Source organism: Perognathus longimembris, chromosome 24, assembly GCF_023159225.1.
Source record: "Perognathus longimembris pacificus isolate PPM17 chromosome 24, ASM2315922v1, whole genome shotgun sequence".
NCBI classification, from domain to species: Eukaryota; Metazoa; Chordata; class Mammalia; order Rodentia; family Heteromyidae; genus Perognathus; species Perognathus longimembris.
Genome location: NC_063184.1, coordinates 7,255,701 through 7,272,757, shown reverse-complemented (window position 1 = coordinate 7,272,757; position 17,057 = coordinate 7,255,701). Strand labels below are relative to the sequence as shown.

The window sequence follows — 17,057 nt, the reverse complement described above, 5'->3', positions numbered from 1 at the left end:
AAATTTAGTATAGTAGTAGGAAATTAAAGGCTTATTTTTTGTTTCTTTTTACTTTGTTCATTTTTGAGCTTCGGCTTGGGCTCCTGAAGAAATAACCCTAAATGTTCATTTTGGTCAACTTTAGCTTTTAAAAAGAATCCAGTGGGATATTGTCTGATATGGGTAGTAGAACTGGGGAAGGGAGAGGGAATACAAGGATTGAGAGACAAAGAACAAAAAGACAAACCATTCAAAAAGCAACACTTAGAAACCATTTGGCCTAAACCAACTAACTGCACAACTCTTGCGGGGAAAGGGAAAGGGGGATGGGGGGGAATGAGGAAAGAGGTAACAAGTAAAACAAGAAATGTACTCACTGCCTTTCATATGAATCTGTAACCCCTCTGTATCACACTTTGACAATAAAAAAAAGAAAACATTATGCCCCAAAAAAAGAATCCAGTGAATTCCTACCACTTTTTATGTGATTTTTTTTGCTTACCCTTGCCTGATATGATTTAATATTTGCTATAGTATACTTTTACATTTAAAGCAACTTATCAAAACTCTGTTTCTTTAACAACCTTTATGAGACTCTTCTAGCAAGAGTTAGAATGTTCCTTAATCAGCCTTTGAAGGTAGATCTGAGAACTTTTTGTTTTAGTTCTTATGCTCTTAGAGGCTGGAACAGCTCTCCCCATACTTCACTGACATGAGTAATTTATTTTTGTATAGATTGAGTATAAAATGATGTTTCTGAGTAGAATGTTCAGTGTGACTTGATGTTGTAATATTACTGAAGTAATTTAACACTGTTGGCACTAACCATATGATGCACTTTTCATTTCCAGACAATATTTGCACAATTTCAACACAGCCGAGAAAAAGCACTTCCCTCAGATAACATCAGGCATGCTCTTGCAGAAAGCTTCAAAGATGAGCAGCGGTTCCAACTTGGCCTTATGGATGATGCTGCAGAGTGCTTTGTAAGTATCTGATGATTGCTGAGAGGCACCCTGCTCTGTGTTTTTGATGATTTCTAAGAGGCAGAATGCTTTATGAGTATCTCTGATAATCCCCAAGAGGCAGAGAGCTCTGTAAGTATTTCTGATGATCCCTAAGAGGCCAGAGTAATAGTGTTCATTCCTTCCATAATACACATGCTGAGACAAATGAAAAAAAAAATTTTTAGATGGGCGCAGGCAGCTCACGCCTGTAATCCTAGCTACTCAGGAGACTGAGATCTGAAGATTGCAGTTCAAAGCCAGCCCAGGTAGGAAAGTCTGTGAGACTCTTATCTCCATTTAACCACCAGAAAACTAGAGTGGCACTGTGGCTCAAGTGGTAGAGTGCTAGCCTTGAGCTGAAGAACTCAGGGACAGTGTCAAGGCCCAGAGTTCAAGCCCCACCTCAGACCCCCCTCCCCCCCCAAACCCATTTTAAAGATAGAAAAGCATCAGAACTGGTCAATGGATCCCTACCTTACCCATCCATCAGTTTAATGCTGACCGTTTTGTGTTATATTTTTGCTTTGGATTCTTTGTGTTAACTCTAATTTTTATGGAGTCTTGGACTACAAAAATTCATTTGTTAGGTCCAGAGGCTTTGTTCAAAGTTTTAACTCTTATGTCAGGATTCTGCTTTTGCAGAGCCTATATGTACACCCCAAACCCTGCTGTAGTGTTTCTTTTCATGCAGTGGCCAGGTCAGAGGTGATGGGCAGAGATTGGTGAGAGCTCTCCAGAGCAGCAGCTTGACAGTCAAGGCTTGGTGCTGGTAGGCCTGGTGTCACTGCTGTACAAATCAATCTGGAGTGTCCCTGCAATCAGGACAAGCTTTATATACAGTCTAGCTATGTATGTTGACTATTCAGTGTCTCAGTACTTTAAGATGCAGCCATTTATTTTCTCCTGCTGCTGTTTCTACTTAGCAAATTATGTAACTTCGGTCACAACTTCTTACATTTTCCTTTTCATGCTGTATCCTTACCTCCATTTCTTCCTGGTTCAGTCCTCTGCTCTCAGCTTTTTGTAAGCCTCCTGATAGTGTTGATCTGTCCTGTGCCTTTAGGGTCTCTAATCTGGCTGCCAGATTTACATAGTTTCTTCTTAGTGTTTGTTGATCTTCAAAGTATTGTGGCGATTGAAATCAAGACTTTTTATTCTGACCTCTAAGGCCCCTTTTTTAAAACTTAAATTTCAGTGTATCTCTTTGCTTCTTTCCTAAATTTTCCTTCATTGTGAGATAGTTGCCATTCTCTTTCTCACACATCTTTTGTATTTCTGCTTAACAGCCTTTGCTCAAGTTTTTGAAATACTCAAAACTTTTCAAACTGCTCTTTTGTCAAGGATCAAATTAAGTCATTTCCATCAGGTAATATATGACCAAGCTGATCTAGTTAGTTCCCTGGCTTTCTGTAGAATTCACTGTCTGTAAAATTTATTTGATGTTTATACATTATTTATAATCTTTCATTTAGTGAATATCTTTATGGTTTCCTTCCAAAGTTGGAAAGCTCCTTGACTCTAGTACCTTGCCTGGCATTCTTCTGTGTTGATTAGAATGTGCCAATAGCAGCACATACAGTATGAAATTCATTTTTTTGTATTTTTTCTCTTTATGATTGATCTCTTGCTTAAAACATACATGTGTTTTTCCAAATTCTGAAGTTTACAGTTTTACTTAGATAACATGCATGATAATTATAATTCATAAAATAGCTGGACTTAAATAACTTAAAAAACATCTGGACTTAAATAACTGAGTGATTTTAAATGTCTCGGGGCAAAGCAGGGGAAAGTTAATAAAAAGAATCCATTGATTGGCTGATATAGTGGTTGCATATCTTTTTTTTTTTTTTTTTGCCAGTCCTGGGCCTTGGACTCAGGGCCTGAGCACTGTCCCTGGCTTCTTTTTGCCCAAGGCTTGCATTCTGCCACTTGAGCCACAGTGCCACCTCTGGCTGTTTTCTATATATGTGGTGCTGGGGAATCGAAACCAGGGCTTCATGTATGTATAGGGGCAGACACTCTTGCCTCTAGGCCATATTCCCAGCCCCAGTGGTTGCATATCTGTAACACAAACTGCTTAATAGACAGAGATCTAGGGGATGGTAGTTGAGGCTAGTACAGACAAAAACATTAGCAAAATTCTGTCTCAACAAACTAGATGTGATGGTGCATATTTATAATTCCAGCTACAGCAGAAGGTTTAGGTAGTAGGATTATGGTCCAAGTCTGGAATGGGCAAAAGTGAAAACATAACTAAAGGTAGAAGGCCTGGGAGTGTGGCTCAAGTAGTAAAGCACCCAGCTAGCAAGTGCCAAGGCCCTGAGTTCAATCTCTTATTACTACTTTTATTATTACTAAAAAATAAAAATAAAATAAAATCTGTTGGTGAAACTGTGGTAAGAAAAGGTTTATTCTGTTAAGGAAATTGATATTCACTATTGGTCTGTATTTTAAATCTGAAATTGTGTGAGGTTTGTTACATATTGTAGGACCCTGTCTAGAATGTAGTATTAAGTATAAATATTGAGTCCATATTATTGATATTTTAAGTTTAGATAATCTAGCTTGTCTAAGCAGGATTTTTAAGAAGTTACTGGCCTTTGCTTGGTATAAGAATATAAGAAACTATTTTTCCTGACATAAAACTGTAGATATCAGCCACTAAGGACTAGTTTGAGAGAGGATTTTCAAAATCTTCATTTTAAATCATATATTTTTGAGAAACATTTTTTCTCTGTTATACTCTGAATGCATTAACTTGCAAAGTACGTTTTTGAACATAGTATAAAATTAATACTGCTGATCATAGGTCCCCCAGCCTTGCTTTCATCCAGTGCTTTAGTACCGCAGTTCCATCTTCATGTGGTCACATGGCTTCAGCTTGAACCTCTGTGGTAAAGTGCAGCAGATTCTCTCTTCCGGTTTCTGTCCCATTGCCAGGTGGCTGTAATGGCATTCGATTTCTGCACCTGAGTAAGCAATTCTGCTTCTCTTGAATCACCATTCATTGCTCTGAGCTCTGATGAACAATTCTCAAGAAAAAGATAGATATTTAACCAATCTAAGCATAAGGGTCCTAACTAGGTATGATAGTTTTATTTTAAAACTCTTTAAAAAGCTTTCTTTTGAAAAATTTGAAGTGGTGGGCATAGACTGTGAACTTTCATATCCCATAGTGCACCTTTAGTAGTTATAAATGTGTGACCAATTTTGGTTCATCTCTACTTTCTTTCTCAAATTGCTGTTCCCACAGTAGATTTTAAAGCAAATCTGAGGTTATTTAGTTTTATCCATAACTAATTTGATAAGTACCTCTACTAAAACAGGGACTAAAAATAAAACAGTAACACTATCATGCCTGAAAATTAATCATTCCAGTGTTGTCAAAATATCTAATCACTGCTTGATTTTTCTCTGCTGTGGTCATTCCTGTTACATGATGTTTCTTTTATTAAACAATATTTTTAGCTAGCACCAAAGAATGGTTGACCATTTAAAGTGTTGATTAGAGAAGAAAGCTGAAAAGCAAACAATACATGTGACATTCCTAAATGTACACATGGCAAAATGTTCTGTTACGAAGAGATACAGTGTTTTCTGCATGATCAGCAATTCATTTCGTTTGTTTGTTTCTTATTTTAAATTAGGAAAATATACTGGAGAGGATTCACTTTCACCTAGTGCCAAGCAGAGATGCAGACATGTGCACCTCTAAATCCTGTATTACTCACCAGAAGTTTGCTATGACCCTGTATGAACAGGTGAAGAGGCTTCCTTATTTTACTAAACACTGTGCTCAGGCTTGGTGGCGGTGGACTGAATGTTTGCTTTTACCCGCAGTGTGTGTGTCGTAGCTGTGGCGCGTCATCAGACCCTCTACCCTTTACCGAGTTTGTGCGCTACATTTCTACAACAGCCCTATGGTAAGAATCCACCAAATATTGTTTAACCCAGATGTTAATCACACACTTCAGCAAATGAGCATTTTTTTTTCTGTAAAACAAGAACATGTAGGAATTCCCCACTCTGTTTTCTGAGGCCTGCAAATATCCTTCTGAAAAGGGGTCTGAAGGATTTCTAGCTCAGTAGTCTACGTCCATTGCCCATGTGTCATTTAACCTAATGGAGGTTAGCTTTCCTTCCTTGTCCAAAGTGCTTAGGAACAACAGTGTTTTGAATTTCAGATTTGGGGATATTTGCATATTCATAATGAGCCCTTCAGGGGATGGGACCCAAGTCTAAGGTTAAGATTCATTTTGCCCAAAGGGGATTTCCTGGCCTGTTTTAAAAACACCTACATTTTGACTGTGCCCGTGTCATCAAGTCAGGTTTGGAAGTTTGTATTTGGGATATTATTTTGGTACTCAGAAAGTTTCAGATTGCGAACTTTAAAATGTCAAATTAGGGATGCTCAACCTGTATATTTGCAAAATAGGTAAAATTGTACAAAATTATAAAGCATTTCAAATTTTCTACCTAGTTATGGAACTGAGGAAGGAGCTTGGAATGAGAAATGTTGTAAATGGAGCAGAAGATTCTTCTTGTTAGTTAGCAACAACGTGTTCCCTTTATAGGTGGCTGGGTTTCCTGTTAGCTCCACTCATCCCTTCACAGTGATAAAAGCCAGGATAAGCAGAGGAAAGAAAATGTGAAAAATTCTTCCTTTTTCTGCCCTTCTCTTCCCATCTCATTCCGCTCCTTATCTCCCCTGTCAACCCGTCTCCAGTCCTGCCCTTCCCTTCTCTTCCTCTCCTGTCTTTTTCTTTCCCTTTCTTTCATTTTATGTTTCTCAGTACTGAGTTTTGAATTCAGGCTCTTATATTTGCTAGGTAAGCACACGACTACTTGAGCCATCTCTCCAACTCTTTTTGCTATATTTCTCAGATAGGGTCTCATGCTTTTTGCCTGTAAGCTGGTCTCAGACTACCATCCTCCTGCCTTTCCCCCTACATAGCTGGGATTACAGGTGATTGCCACCATGCCAGGCCCTATTCTTTTTTTTTTTTTTTTTTTGGCCAGTCCTGGGCCTTGGACTCAGGGCCTGAGCACTGTCCCTGGCTTCTTCCCGCTCAAGGCTAGCACTCTGCCACTTGAGCCACAGCGCCGCTTCTGGCTGTTTTCTGTATATGTGGTGCTGAGGAATCGAACCTAGGGCCTCGTGTATCCGAGGCAGGCACTCTCCGAGGCAGGCACTCTTGCCACTAGGCTATATCCCCAGCCCCAGGCCCTATTCTTAAAGATTTTTGTTACAATAATCATTGTGTTATTTGAGTTAGAGTGTTATTTTGTTATTCTAATTTCAGTCAAGTGGAATCAGCTGTTACTCTTTCTGTTTTCAATTTATCTGATAATTGGGATGGTATTTGAACAGGATAGCAAACTGCAAAATTTTGAGTGGACTGAACACTGACTGCATCCTTACTGCCTGAGCTCTCACTTCCTGAATCCTCATCAGACCCTCTTCCTCTGTGCAGCCTCTGTTCATGGTTCATAACTGTCTCCAACTCAGAGCACCCAAGCTAAGAACATTCCTCTGTACAGCCTTCATTCATGACTGTCTCCCACCCAGACCACCTGAGCCATGAACATTCCTCTGTACAGTTTCCGTTCATAGTTCATGGCTGTCTCCCACCTAGACCACCTGAGCCAGGAACATTCCTAGGTTGCAAATCCCCAGGGATTCTCAATCTCGAACAGTAGAACCCTCTCAACATGGCAACTTACTATAACTCTGTGAGATATGTGGGATGACATTCCTCCAAAGCAATCTTGTCACACCAGAGCAGTCACTGTCACACTAAACCTTTGTACTGGGTTAAGGCTTTGGGGAAGTGTGGGCTTAACGTGTGGCTGAAATTGCTATGTTTGTGGCTTCAGCTTCTTCCCCACTGGGGAGGCCAGTTTAGGGTGTTGAACTGTTTTCTCTTTTGCTCTCTTGGCTTGTGTTTCTCTGTGCTTTTCAGATATCCTGTTGCCTCTCAGTGATCCCCATGTTCTTCCTCCCTTTCTCTGTTCAGAATGTAGTCTCTGATTCGATAGCCTTAATCTCCTCACTCATGTTTTTCTGGAGCATTATCTTAAATAACAAGAACTAGATCCTCATCAATCTCTCTTGTTGCAGGGTCAAAGACTGAATTGTGTGTGTGTGTGTGTGCGTGTGTGTGCGCGCGCACATGCATACACACATACACATAATACTAGCTTTTACAAAGTCTCTCTTACTGGTAATAACTACTGAATATCAGTTACTGAATGTTTGCTGCATTCCAGGATATACGTAAATTGTTGCTTTTCATCTTAACAAAGATACTATCTTGATGAAAATAAATCAAATGAGCTGGCCACTAGTGGCTCAGGTGTGTAATCCTAACTACTAAAGGAGACTGAGAGATCTGAGCACTGCGATTCAAAGCCAGCCAGGTCAGGAAAGTCCATGAGACTCTTTTCTCCAATTGACCACCTAAAGGCCAGAAGTAGATATATGGCTCAAGTGCTTAAGTCCTTCTCTGGAGGACAGAAGCTTAGGGACAGTGCCCAGGCACTGAGTTCAAGCACTAGGACCAGCACAAAGAAGAAAAGAAAGGAAAAAAAGTTTTATGATCCTGGAAGACATTTCAGGACCAAGGGCCCTTTGGATGTTTCCAACAGCACTTGCAAGCCATAAAAAATTATCAGTATATCAAGATGGCCTATGGAAAGCTGACAAGAAACATAAATGTCTATCCTGTCCTGCACCAAATGATTTCAAGGCCCTGACATCCCTACTTTGAGTGGATGAGGATTAAAATCCAAGTCCAATTGGCTGCACTGTCTGTCTGTTAACCAGTGTTCCCATGCTCAGTTTTGTAAAAAACTATTCTGTGCAATGCTTTTTGAATGAAATAATCAGATTTGGTGTTTTCTAATAGACATGTGAAGGGTCTCAAAGAGTGCTTATATTTTTTAATGCTTATTGATAAACTATTGCATTGTTGAACATATCCAGAACAGTTACATTGCTATTTAGCAGAAGCAGAGCTTGCTTCTACAATGGCAATTTGTGTTTCACCTTTCCTCTTGAAACTTGTTTAAGTTGTTGTTTAAAGGTTTCTAGTACTTTGACCTGAAGGATTCCTGGGGAAGTGAGTAGAGTGACACAGTTCCCCAATAAGGAGTGAAGAAGGTGACCTCTGCTCTACAACAATAATTGGCATGTGTAGTGGGAACGAAGGCACAAGTCCATCTTGAATAACTTTAGCTATGACCTCTGCACTTAATTCTAGAAGAAATAAAACTTTACTTCTCGGAACTTTGGGCCAGAGAGAGAAAACGTGTCCTACAATGTTGTTGTTTTTTCTTTTGTTAGAGAGTTTACACACAAGTCTCTTAATTATTAAGTAATCAAATAAAAGAATCCTTTGTTTCAAGCCTTTGCTCCTGGCAGGACTATGACTTTCATTCAGGGAGTCCCAAACCGAAGCACAGTTGCAGGGTTGTTTTATTCTATACATGTGCTACCTTCCTGCCAGACTTAGTAAGTTTTCACTTTATATACATTCATGGTTCGTTTTTCAGACATATTCATGCTTTACACAGAAGAAGTAATGCACATCTATTACTATGTATTGATCATGTTTTCAGGTGTAATTTAGACTTGTTGTTAAGGTAATGGCCTATATTGAGACTGCTTTTTTAAACATTTTTGGTAGCAATGAAGTTGAGAGAATGATGGAAAGGCATGAACGCTTTAAACCAGAAATGTTTGCAGAACTGCTTCAAGCAGCAAATACAACTGATGACTACAGGAAATGTCCTGTAAGTATAATTTAGAAAATACTAGGATGAATTTATGTTTGTAAATGTGAAAATAAGCACTCAGATATTATCAGTAAATATTGTTTCTATATGTAGAATTAACTTTCAGAATTTGTATTTCCTTAATGTTATTTTGGGTAACTATATCATGAGAATTATTTACCTTCTCACTGTTTCTGTAACAACTCCCACTTATCTGGGGACAGTAGTGTCTATTTCTCATCTGAGCTACTTGGGATGCTGAAGTGAAGAGCATTTGAACATACAAGTTCGAGAGCAGCCTGTACAGCATAGTGAGACGCCATTTCAAAAACAAAACAAAATATCTAGGTGCCGGTGGCTAATACCTGTAATCCTAGCTACTCAGGAGGCTGACATTTGAGAATCGTGGTTAGAAGCCAAGCAGGGCAGGAAAAGTCTGTGAGACTCTTCTCACCAATTAAGCACCAAAAAAGCCTTAAGTGGAGCTGTGGCTCAGGAGGCACTAGCCTTAAAGCAAAAAGCTCAAGAACAGTGCCCAGACCCTGAGTTCAAGCTCCAAGACTCTCACAGAAACACACACACACACACACACACACACACACACACACACACACACACACACATTCATTCATAAATTTGTGAGGGATTTAAGCCTATTTATGCTGATTGAATTTGTTTTCAGTGTTCTGAAATGTATCAACTAGCAAGAATGGTTTTGTGGGGCTAGGGGTTAGTTATGGGGCTTGAATGGGGCCTGAGTACTGTCCCTGAGTTTTTTTGCTCAAGGGCAACACTCTACCACTTTGAGCCACAGCACCACTTGTGGTTTTCTGGTAGTTAATTGGAGATAAGAGTCTCATAGACTTTCCTGCCTAGGCTGGCTTTGAACAGTGATCCTCAGATCTCAGCCTCCTGAGTAGTTTTTATTTCTTTAAATAAGTATGATGAATGATACTCTTTTTCTCAAGAGCTTTGTGCTGCTGCTGGTTCTTTTTTTTCCTAGGACTTGAACTCTGGGACTGGATGTTGTCCCTAAGTTACTTTTGCTCAAGGCTACCACTCTACCACTTGAGCTACAGCACCACTGCCAACTTTTTCTGTAATTAATAAGAGATAAAAGTTTCACAGACTTTCCTTCCCTGTGTGGATTTGAATCCAGATCCTCAGATCTTAGTCTCCTGAGTAGCTAGGATTACAGGCATGAGCCACTAGCACCTCGTGTTTTCTGCTTTTTTAAAGGATGGATTCTTGTTTTAATAGATCAACAAAAATAACTATGAATTATCTGATTAGAAATTATCTTGTTTAAGCAGTAGTTAAGACAAGTAGCTAGTTAGAAGTCAATTTCTGATCAACTGAAGTGACAGATTTCTGATATCTTAGACTTGTTTTACCTGTACAAAGCTTTACCTGTGGTAGATCTGTTTGGATAATTTCAATTGCCTTTTGTGTTTTTCTGTAGAGTAACTGTGGTCAGAAAATAAAAATCCGCCGTGTTTTAATGAATTGCCCTGAGATTGTGACGATTGGTTTAGTCTGGGATTCTGAACATTCAGACCTGACCGAAGATGTTGTCCGGAACTTGGCTACTCATCTCTACCTTCCTGGGGTATTTTAGCTGTATCTATGCTTTTCCCTTTGTTTTGAAATTCTCTGAGGTATCTTCATATGTTATAATACATGTAGCTTTTCTTTTCCAGGGCCTAATGCCTCAAAAAAGCTAAAAATAATAACATTCAGTTGTTCTCTATTACAAGATGAATTTAATCAGACCAGGCTAAGTGGAATGCTTTCTCCATTATCTATGCATGAGAGACTATCTCATTCCCTCTCACTCTGCAATAATGATAATAGCAGGGTAGTTTTATGCATATATATATATATACATATTATATATTATACACATGTTATACATATATCAATATATATGCATGTAGTATAGCATTTCTGATAAGTATATATGATACTTAATCTGGATAAGTGTTTAAGATTTAACATTAATTTGTAGATCTATTGATGTACTTGATTGTTAATGTTTTAAGTTGATTAATGTTACACTGAAAATTTTAGATATTATACTTTAGATTAGATGTTCAAATTGTGATTCAGCTGAGGAATATCAGGAATATGAAATTGATGTCACATTGTGAGTATTTGATGAGTGTCAATCGTGTGCCATTAGAGATATTGTGCTACTTTACTATTTTATAATTTATTCATTTTATGAGGCTTTACGTTTTGTGGACTGATTAAAAGTAGGAATGCTAAGGGTTCAGTGTCAGCAGTATCTTTAGCAATAACACGATGCTATGGTGTTGGAGCAATGTGCTTGTGACTGGTTTTCAATAAGTCAGACACATGATTCATCATAGTAGTGTTGCTCGTGTTTTAAGATACAGTATTAAATATACTTTGTTCATCTTTTGAATAGCTTTTCTACAGGGTTACAGATGAAAATGCCAGAAATAGTGAACTTCACCTCGTTGGTGTGATCTGTTATACTAGCCGACATTATTGTGCCTTTGCCTTTCATACTAAGAGTTCCAAGTGGGTGTTTTTTGATGATGCAAATGTGAAAGAGGCAAGTGAGACTTTCTTTAACTTAAACTATCAGTATGACTTTCCTATGCTTATTAGTAATAAATAATATGCTAATAGATGAAATGATATAACTAAAGCACTAATAAAATGTAAAGTTAATAGCATCATTAAATTCAACATTTTTATTTTTGAAACCTGACTTCTTTTGAAGCCATTTTTAAGGCAATCCATTTCTAGAATTATTTTTGGGCAGTGGGGGCCAGTGCTTGGGATTGAATTCAGGGCCTCGCATATGCTAGGCAGATTCTCTACTTATAAGATATATCTCAAAGCCTATAATAAGGAAAATTTGACTAAAAGTGCACCACTGTAACTGTCAATGACACTCTCTGTGTTCTGATCACTGTAGCTCTCTACACTTCCTTGTAGATGATTCACAGTTGCTTAGTATAAATAATGGTGAAACCATGCTTACTTTTTTAAATGTACCTTTAAAAAATCTTACATGTATTATAGGAAATTAGATATATTTGTTATGTCTTCTTATAAGTTTTACTACCATTGTTATACTGTAAAGAAAGCTGGTTAATTATTTATTTATTAAACTTTTTTTTTTTTAACTGACATTCAGACTTGGAGTCTTGCACTTTATTTGAATTGCTTAGTATTTGGTGTAGGAATTTATTGAGAAGTCCTGTCTTGAATTCACAGGCAACAATGTCTTGAAACTCATATTTTGCATGTACATAGTTTAAATTGTCAAAATTTGGAAGAGGAATTAGTCATGTTAATCGGTGAGATTTTTTTAAAAAAATTTGTTTGCCAGTTAGTGTATTTTCAGAGTTCTAGGTAAGGAAGGTAAGGTAAGTTCTAGGTAAGGAAGCTACTATATATAGCTTAGAAAAGATTCTTGGGAGTTTTTTTTTAAAGGCATTTCCTTGTAGAAATCACCATGTTAGAAGGCTATGTGCTATCTGATTGGTTGGTTGGTTTTATTTTATTTTTAAATCAATTTTAAGAAGGTATACCTACAAACATTAAAATGTACCATTCTGAGTTTTGATGAATATATGCATGTATATAACTACCATAATTAGTATGTAGAACTTTTTTTTACTAGTGTTGTTGTTGGGGTGAAACCCAAGAGTTCACACATGTTAAACAAACAATCCATCACAAAGTTACACCCAGCCCTATCTAGAGAGTATTTTACAGTCCTGGCAAACTTCTCTCCTGTGCTTGTGCTACAAGGTTCTGTTTCTCACCTTGAGCCAAACAAATCACTGGTCTCACTGTAGACTGGATTTCCATTCCACAGTTTTATGGAAAGGGTTTCTGACAGAATGTCCTACTCCAGACTGGCTTTGTTTCCTCAACTCAATGTCCATTTTTATTGTTATTTCACATTGTAGCAATACAACAGTTATCCCTTCACCTATTAAGGTAAAAGCAGTCCTCAAGCATATTTTTTCTATTATATTCTCTATATTTTCTATTATATTCTCTTCTAGTACTCAGATTGTGGTAAGGACTGTTCAGCTTTTCAAGGAATGGCCAAATCAATTTTCAGAGTTGTACTGGTTTTCCTCCCTACCTTGAATGTGAGAATTCCTGTGTCTCACGTCCTCAGCGGCGTCTGCAGCCTTTTACTTCTACCCCAAGTGGTGGATATGGACCAATGCTCGCTAGGGTTTGCTTTTCCTTTATGCTTGATAAATTTGTTGCAAGCATTTTTTAATGTGCATGTTGGCTATTATTGTTATGTGTGTAAATGTATATATAGCATATATATGTGTATATATAATCAGATGTTTATTATTTATTTATAAGATGTAGGAAGTCTTTATTTTGTGCACTAGTCCTTTACTATATCAGCATTGCTTATTTTGAATTATAATGAGATGAATCCCAAAGAGCAAAATTACTGATAAATTTTGAAGAAGTTCATTTTATAAGTTCATTTTTCTTCTAAAGTTTGTTTTCTATCCTTAGAAAATTTGCCTTCTCCAAAGTTGTTAAGATTTTCTTCTACATATTTTTATGGTTTTTAATGTAAGACTCATTTTGAGTTAATTTTTGTATTTTGCAGGCAGTGTGGTGAGTTTCTTCTTTTTTAGTTTTCCCAGCAATATTTGTTATAGATTCTTATATTTCTTCATTGAATTGTTCTTGAATCTCTCTCAAGAGTCTGTCAACTGTGTATGTAGAAAGCTTTTTAAAATTCTGTAATTAAATCTCCATACAGCAAGTCATAGCATTTTTGCTCATCATTTTTAAAAGTTGTAAAAATGTGTGAATATGATTCTTTTTAGACTAGTTATTCAATAAAATTAATCATTAATATGACAGTTGAATAGCTCTCATCTAGATATCTTTAAATATTTCAATTCAAATTAATTCAGTCTTTGCGTCTCCCTATAATGCATTGATTACCAGATTTTCATTTATTTTTATCTAGTGTGATTTCTTTTTCTTTCAAGGTGGGAACTAAATGGAAAGATGTGGTCTCCAAGTGCATCCGGTGTCACTTCCAGCCTCTGCTCTTGTTTTATGCAAACCCAGATGGTACAGCCATCTCCACCGAGGATGCACTCAGGCAGGTTGTCAGCTGGTCACATTACAAATCTGTGGCAGAAAATATGGGTAATTTTTTTCTATTATTAAAATCAACTGGGAGTTGTTACACTGAGTATAAAAGTCAGTGCTGAGGATAATTTTAAAATTGTTTTGGCAAAGTGGAATTCACCTTTCCCCATCACACAGTGCAAAAGATGCTGCTTGTCTGGTGGCTCTTTTCCACAGGAAGCTTTGAGAATTTAAAATGGTTTAGTAAACTGTGAAAGTCCAAATCAGCCAGGCTAATAATATGGGGTGTGTTACAAAGCAGTAGGTAGAAAGCTTTGTTTTGTTTTGTTTTGGCCAGTCCTGTGCCTTGGACTCAGGGCCTGAGCACTGTCCCTGGCTTCCTTCTTGCTCAAGGCTAGCACTCTGCCACTTGAGCCACAGCGCCACTTCTGGCCGTTTTCTGTATATGTGGTGCTGGGGAATCGAACCCAGGGCCTCATGTATATGAGGCAAGCTCTCTCACCACTAGGCCATATCCCCAGCCCCGGTAGAAAGCTTTAAGTGATGTCTGACCCCAACATTTTAAGTAATTTGTCTATGGTATTTAAACATCTGAACAAATAATGCACATCTCTCTCCTAATGGAAAGAAAGAGGATGATGTGGTTTTTTCTTATCACCTTTTTAAGGATTTGAAAAGTCTGCAGTTTACAAAGCAGATAATTCCAAAGAAAATGGATTCAGTGATCAAGCAAAACAGAGGGAAAGTCAGAAACTTCAAACCAATAATATTTCATCATTTAATCGGAGTCATATTCAGACAAGTGGAGGGAGAGGACCAGGTTTGTGTTTAAATTACCATTTACATTGTCCTTAAGCATTCCCTTTTCTGCAGTTACTAAACCCAGACTTCCTGTATGGGTGAGACCCATACAAAAGGAGGATGCTAAACTAGCTTTTCTTGAGCAGGAAAAGAAAATAATCTTTTTTTGTGTGCCAGTCCTTGGACTTGAACTTGGGGCCTGGGTGTTGTCCCTGAAGTTTTTCTTTCTTTCTTTTTCTTTTTCTTTTTTTTTTTTTTTGGCTTGAGCCATAGCTCCACTTCCAGCTTTTTTTGTGTGTGTGTGGTTAATTGGTGATAAAGTCTTGTGGACTTTCCTGCCTGGACTGGCTTTCAACTGAGATACTTAGACCTCTGCCTCCTAAGTAACTAGGATTACAGGCATGAGCCACTGGCACCTAGCTAAGAAAATAATCTTTTGGTGAATGTGATTCAGTGAGAGCTGACTAATGGGATTTGACAAATTGACTTTCCTATGCTCTCTGACCTGTGATAGGACTTAGTTATGTGTGGATTGTTGCCAAAGAAAGCTATAATGGATTTTCATTTGGGGAGTTAATAATCAACTTAGAGAAACATGTTAATAAGTTTGGCTTATGTGTCAAAATTTATCCTTCATGAGTACATCAGTAGTTGGTTCAAATTTTCTTTACCTGTAGTTTGTTCTTAGCCTCATTTTTTATTCAATTCTTGTTATTGTTATCCCATTACTTTTAACTTTCACAAATCACAACATGAGATACCCTAGTAGTGTGGGGAGTGTAGTACAAAACTCCACAAAACTCATGATCGTGTAGCTTTTCAAGATAACTTACTAGCAACTTTTAAAAATGGTCCTTAGAGGGCTGGGAATATGGCTTAGTGGCAAGAGTGCTTGCCTCCTATCCATGAAGCCCTGGGTTCGATTCCCCAGCACCACATATATATAGAAAATGGCCAGAAGTGGCGCTGTGGCTCAAGTGGCAGAGTGCTAGCCTTGAGCAAACAAGCCAGGGACAGTGCTCAGGCCCTGAGTCCAAGGCCCAGGACTGGCAAAAATAAATAAATAAAAATAAAAAATGGTTCTTAGATGATCGCTAACCATAAAGTAATATGCTTAGTCAAGAGCATTAAGAGCTAGAATTAACAACTATTAACAAAGTACTGCAAGAATGACTTACATTAGTCCTGAGTTGTACCTCAGGTAACTCAGTGAAGAACACTTGTCTAACATCCAAAAGCCCTGGATTCAATTACCAGCATTGCAGAGAAAAAGAAAAAAAATTCATGAAATGTTGTCTTCCTTTTCTGTCCTATATAAGGGCTCTTAATGTTGTCATTTGATTTAGAGATTTGATTTTTGTCAAGGATGCTTACTTTTAAGCATATACCTACAGAAGCTGTATGTTCGCTTTGGGACAGAACAGCTGGCTCATCTGCCCAGTTCTAAATTCAGAAGGTGTGTACACTTGAGCTTGTTCCTAAGGGTCCCAACTTCCTTACCTGAAGTGTAAATAGTCACTGTGCCCACATTAGAGACAAACTGGCAACAGTGCTTGGTAAATAGCCACCACATAGTAACTCTTACCTGCTTGAGCAGCAGGATTCTTTCTGTTCCCAATATGCTTTAGAGATTATGGAAGAAGTTTAAACAAAAACAACTACATCCCCACTGCTTTTTTAAAATGCAGCCATTCTGAAAAATAATCTATATGCTCATATGAATGATGTTTTGTTGTTGTTGTTTTGCAGTTAAGTTGAACCACAATGATCAAAGGGAAAAGATAAAGGACATTTCCAGAGAGTGTGCTCTGAAAGCCATTGAACAGAAGAATTTACTTTCTTCACAAAGGAAAGATTTAGAAAAAGGACAAAGGAAAGATGTAGGCCGACACCGAGGTAAGTTCAGAGAATTTTCTTTTTTTTTTTTTCAAATTTTTATTATCAAACTGATGTACAGAGAGGTTACAGTTTCATATGTTAGGCATTGGATACATTTCTTGTACTGTTTGTTACCTTGTCCCTCATACCCCCCTCCCTCCTCTCCTTTCCCCTCCCCCCCCGCCCCCAGAGGTGTTCAGTTCACTTACACCAAACAGTTTTGTAAGTGTTGCTTTTGTAGTTGTTTGTCTTTTTTTACCCTGTGTCTCTCAAATTTGGTATTCCCTTTCAATTTCCTACTTCTAATACCAGTATACACAGTTTCCAATATACTCAGATAAGATTACAGAGATAGTGTAGGTACAACCACAGGAAGGTGATACAAGAACATCATCAATAATAGAAGCTACAGATACACATGGGATGTTGAAAGTAGTTACAACTGTGATATAACAATTATTTCCATAACATGGAGTTCATTTCACT

The 17,057-nt window shown here is 37.8% G+C and overlaps 1 protein-coding gene across 3 annotated transcripts in view; it reads left to right on the top strand.

Moving 5' to 3' along the window:
• Positions 1-17,057, top strand: part of Usp53 (ubiquitin specific peptidase 53) — a 60,872-nt gene that overhangs the window by 25,624 nt on the left and 18,191 nt on the right. For 2 of the 3 annotated variants that reach the window (XM_048333786.1, XM_048333784.1), the window contains 9 exons: positions 831-965; positions 4,637-4,750; positions 4,830-4,912; positions 8,678-8,783; positions 10,228-10,374; positions 11,197-11,346; positions 13,787-13,949; positions 14,560-14,712; positions 16,443-16,589. In XM_048333786.1, coding sequence (XP_048189743.1) covers positions 942-965; positions 4,637-4,750; positions 4,830-4,912; positions 8,678-8,783; positions 10,228-10,374; positions 11,197-11,346; positions 13,787-13,949; positions 14,560-14,712; positions 16,443-16,589 — 1,087 coding nt within the window. In that variant the 5' untranslated portion in view covers positions 831-941. The remainder of the gene's footprint in view (positions 1-830; positions 966-4,636; positions 4,751-4,829; positions 4,913-8,677; positions 8,784-10,227; positions 10,375-11,196; positions 11,347-13,786; positions 13,950-14,559; positions 14,713-16,442; positions 16,590-17,057) is intronic. The other variant, XM_048333785.1, reaches the window with a different exon arrangement.